At 62.8% G+C, this 3,935-nt stretch overlaps 2 protein-coding genes across 2 annotated transcripts in view; both read left to right on the plus strand.

Annotated features, from left to right (window-relative positions):
• LOC110388003 (feather keratin 2-like) overlaps positions 1 to 3,935 on the plus strand; it is a 906,242-nt gene that overhangs the window by 351,276 nt on the left and 551,031 nt on the right. The gene's annotated exons all lie outside the window — the stretch shown is intronic.
• LOC110387938 (CD48 antigen-like) lies at positions 445 to 3,804 on the plus strand. Its single transcript, XM_021376671.1, has 6 exons — positions 445 to 723; positions 2,149 to 2,466; positions 2,774 to 3,052; positions 3,131 to 3,241; positions 3,338 to 3,411; positions 3,535 to 3,804. Exons 1-6 carry the CDS (start codon positions 654 to 656, stop codon positions 3,601 to 3,603), a joined length of 921 nt encoding a protein of 306 aa, XP_021232346.1. The 5' UTR covers positions 445 to 653; the 3' UTR covers positions 3,604 to 3,804.

Raw genomic sequence — 3,935 nt, forward strand, 5'->3', positions numbered from 1 at the left:
TGGGGGGTGGGAGGGCTGTGCGTGGGGGCTGCGTGCGTGGGGCTGTGCGTGCGGGCGTACATCTGCTGCGCACACCCACACGTGGACCCCTCGCAGTCACGTCATCCCAGGGCTGTGCACAATTTGCTGCTGCCTCCCCAGAAGCCGCCTCTCGCTTCCCCCTTTTGGAAACACAGAAGCAGTGGCGGCGAGCGGCTCTGCGCCGTCCCGGCCCCGTGTGCTTCTCCAAATCCTCTGCCCCGCTGAAGGCGTGGGGCTGCCTCCCACCTTCCCATGTCTCTGCCTCACTGCTGCTGGGGTTTTGCTTCAAGAAAACTCCTTGAGGGGGAAACCAGCCTTGGTGGGGTGGGAGCATTCTCTTGGTGCAGCCTCAGGCAATGGGGGACACGCGCTCCCTGTGCCAGGTGTCTGGCACAGCCAGCCCAGCTGCTCTTATTTACCCAACAGCGGCAGCATCCGGGCTCCATCCCTCATTTATTGCCCCAGGTTCCCAGGAGCCCTGGACACGTTGCAGAGCTACCGTGGTGCTGGGCAGGGTCTCACATTTGTCCCATAAGCTGCCACTCCCCTGGAACCCGTGGGCAGATTTGCATGTATCCTCCCCACCGCCTGTGCAGCTGAGGCCGACGCTGCCTCGAGCTGGGGATGGAGAGATGGGGGAACCGTGTGGACGACAGTGTCCCCTCGTCCCCCGGCTGCTGGCTCTGCTCCTTGTCACCACAGGTAGGGACTGAGCATGGAAATGGTGAGGGGAAGGCTGGAAGTGGGAGGGGGGCTCAACAGCAACGCTGCTGCCGCGGGAACCCAGCGAAACGGTGGCTGTGGGGCTGAATGAGGCTCAGCCGTCGGGTTTGGTGCAGGTTTGAAAATGTTTGGCAAATAAGAGAGGTGGGAAGCAGGGTTTTCCTCTGCGAAGGAGTCCAAGAGCTGTTCGGAGGGGACCTGATTGGGGATGTGCCCACTGCCAGCCCTGGGAGAAGCAGCGAGGGAAAACTTGGCACCAGGCAAAGCATCACCCAACCCTGTTTACTGACCACATAAATCACACCTGGAGAAGTTTGCTGTCAGCAGTGGGGCTGGGATCAGGCGGGACCGTCTGCACCTTGCCCTTCTCCATGCTGGCTTGAAAATTGCTGGGTTTTGTGCCGGACTCTGCTCACCCACATATTTTTAAGGGCCCACTGGGGTCCTCTTGCACAGCTTGAGGCTCTTGAGCAGATGCTCTGCTGTGCAAAAGCTGCTCAGTGCTGCTGGGGCAGCACCAGGACAAAGCCAGGCTCCCACTGCCCTCCAACGAGTGGGTGCAGCCCCCATCAGCCAGAAGACTGCTTGGGGACGGGGACAGGGACAGGGAAGGGAGGGAGATGAGCAGGCAACACCGAGGAACTTCCCATACCAGGATCGAGCTGGGAAGTACAGAGTCTGTGTTTGCATTGCACACGGCTGTGGGGCATTTGTTTGGGGCAAAATACGGGCAGGTGGCTCAGTGCCACCACGGGTGATTCACGGGGACGTGGTCCTGCTCTGTGTCAGCATCCCCAAAACAATGGAGACGTGTGGGTGCCACGGGGCTGTGACCCCCCCCACCTTGGCCCCACCGCGGTTTTCTGTCTGCGTGCCGACCCCTGCAGCCTTGCCTTCCTCTCTTCAAACCTGAGCGCGGTGCAGTGGATGGGAACCGCGTGGCTGGCCCTGAGTGTGGGCAGGAAGCGAGCGGCCGATGCAGGATGGGCCCTGTGATGTGGGGACGCAGTGGTCCCCAGCACGGTCGCCTCTTTGCAGCTTTTTGCATCCGAAAGCTGCCTCCTGCTCACGTCACAGGAGCTCTGTGTCTCGCCACAGGGCTGGGAACAGGACGCTGCGCCCAGCCCCGCTGCACCTTGCAGCTCAGCCTCCAGCCTTGAAGGGTCTCTGGAGGGAATTATTATGGGCTTCCCCCCTAAGGCTGCTCCACTTCCAGCTCTGCAATGGGGACAGCGTCTCGCCACAGCTGTCTCCATCACGGGGACAGGGTGGCGTGAGGACATCGCAGCACCGCAAGAGCGTGGCATCAGCACAGCAGCGCCCAGCCACAGGCAGGAGAGATGCTGGTGAAGGTTAAATAACCCAGGAGGGTGCCTGTCCCACTGAGCACTGCTGTCCCACCAGGCACCGCAGCTGTCCAGCCTGAGCCAGTGAGCGGCATGCTGGGGGGCTCTGCGCTGCTCCCCCTGCCGCTGCACCCCGGCATCAAGGTGAAGAGGATCATCTGGAGCTTCACAGCCCATGCCAGCACGAAAATGGAAGTGGTGGAGTACAGCCCAGAGATATTCCAACATCCCAAGTACAGCAGGCAGCGGCTGGAGTTCAATGAGACAGCACTGCGGATCAGCGCCCTGGAGCTGGGTGACAGTGGGGTCTACGATGCACAGGTCACATATCAGACATTAAAGATGAGCGAATACTCCTTCAACCTCTCAGTCTACGGTGAGCTGAAGGGGTGCTGGGGGGGCAGGAACACCGTTCCCATCCCTGGGGTTTCCAGCCTGCAGAAAGAAGTGACAAACCCTTTTGTACCGAGAGTTATCAGTGGTTTCCCTTCCCCTTTCCTGGGTGTACTCTGGCGCTGAGCATCTGTCGCGGGGATTTTCCTGCTTTGTGACAAGTCTGCCCTCCACCTGCACTTCCCTCTCGCTGCCCTTTGTCTGCCTGTCCCTCTCGGTTCCTCGAGGCTGCAGTCCCCAGGTGCCTGCAGGTAGCTCTGTCCCACCAGCATTCCTCACACTCCCAACAGAGCCTGTGCCAGTGCCCCTGATCCAGCACGAGCTGCTGTCCCACAGCACCCAGGACTGTACCATCATCCTGCGGTGCTTGGTGCCGGCTGGGAGCGGTGCTCAGATCACCTGGCAGTACGACAACACCTCCAGCACAATTCGGACACAGAGCGAGGACGGCCACATGCTGCACCTGACCGTCCCCACCAGCGCCCTCCATGCCACCTACACCTGCGTGGCACGGAACCCGTTGCAGGAGCAGAGCAACTCCGTGGACCTGGCAGCACTGTGCGAACACGGTAAAGCCCCTCACTGTCCCCCTCTGCCATACTGGGTGCCCAGAGCCATCCGGCCATCCCGACACCTCGTCCCCATAGAGTCACACAGGTGGAGGTGGCCCATCTATCTGGCAGTGCTGGTGGCCGTGCTGGGAGCCTTGAGCATCACGCTGTGCCTGCTGAGGAGGAGGGGGAAGGCGACCGACAGAGGTGGGTGCTGCCATGGGGTGAAGGCTGCAGCCTGGGGGGCTGCGGGCAGGCAGGAGGGGGCTGTCCCCATTCCTCACGGCCTCACCTGCCCCACAGCTGCTGCTCTCAGCCCCGAGGAGCCGCTGTACTCCCAGGTGCAGAGAGGAGGTGTCGAGGAGAGGGACGAGCAGGTGGGGCACCCAGCACCCAGCACCCAGCAGGGGGTGGGGACGGCAATGTCCCCTGGGGCTGTGGGGTGTCCCCACAGAGCCCCTCCCGACCCCGGGCCGCTCTCACATCCCCCCACGCCCCAGGGCCTCGCCAGAACCATCTACAGTGAGGTGGGGACTGGTGGGGATGGCACGGCCTGGCCGCAGACCTGAGCGAGGGACCACGGACAGACGGATGGACAGATGGAGGAATGGACAGCCGGACAGCCTGCCCCCACCTTGCTTTATTTTCCCGTGTTCTTTCCCCTTCCCCATCACACAGGTGCCCGGGCCTGGCGGTGCTCCCCGCACCCCAGGGCCTCGTTCCGGGCGGCCCCGGGCTGTGCGCGGCCCCAATAAAGGCAGCGAAGAGGAGCGAGTGTCTGTGTACGTGGAGGGGCTGTGTGGGGGGGGGGGGGGGGTGGGAGCATCGAGACCCCCGCGGGGCGCTTCGCTTTTCGCCCTCTCTTGTCCCCCGGCGCCACCCGTCGCGGCGCGGGGTGGGA

This window comes from Numida meleagris, chromosome 24, assembly GCF_002078875.1.
Source record: "Numida meleagris isolate 19003 breed g44 Domestic line chromosome 24, NumMel1.0, whole genome shotgun sequence".
In the NCBI taxonomy this organism is placed as follows: Eukaryota; Metazoa; Chordata; class Aves; order Galliformes; family Numididae; genus Numida; species Numida meleagris.

Coding starts and splice junctions, on each gene's coding strand:
- LOC110387938 (XM_021376671.1), top strand. CDS start 654: ATGGGGGAACCGTGTGGACGACAGTGTCCCCTCGTCCCCCGGCTGCTG. Junction 2,467..2,773: donor CTTCAACCTCTCAGTCTACG/GTGAGCTGAAGG, acceptor CACTCCCAACAG/AGCCTGTGCCAGTGCCCCTG. Junction 3,053..3,130: donor GGCAGCACTGTGCGAACACG/GTAAAGCCCCTC, acceptor TCGTCCCCATAG/AGTCACACAGGTGGAGGTGG.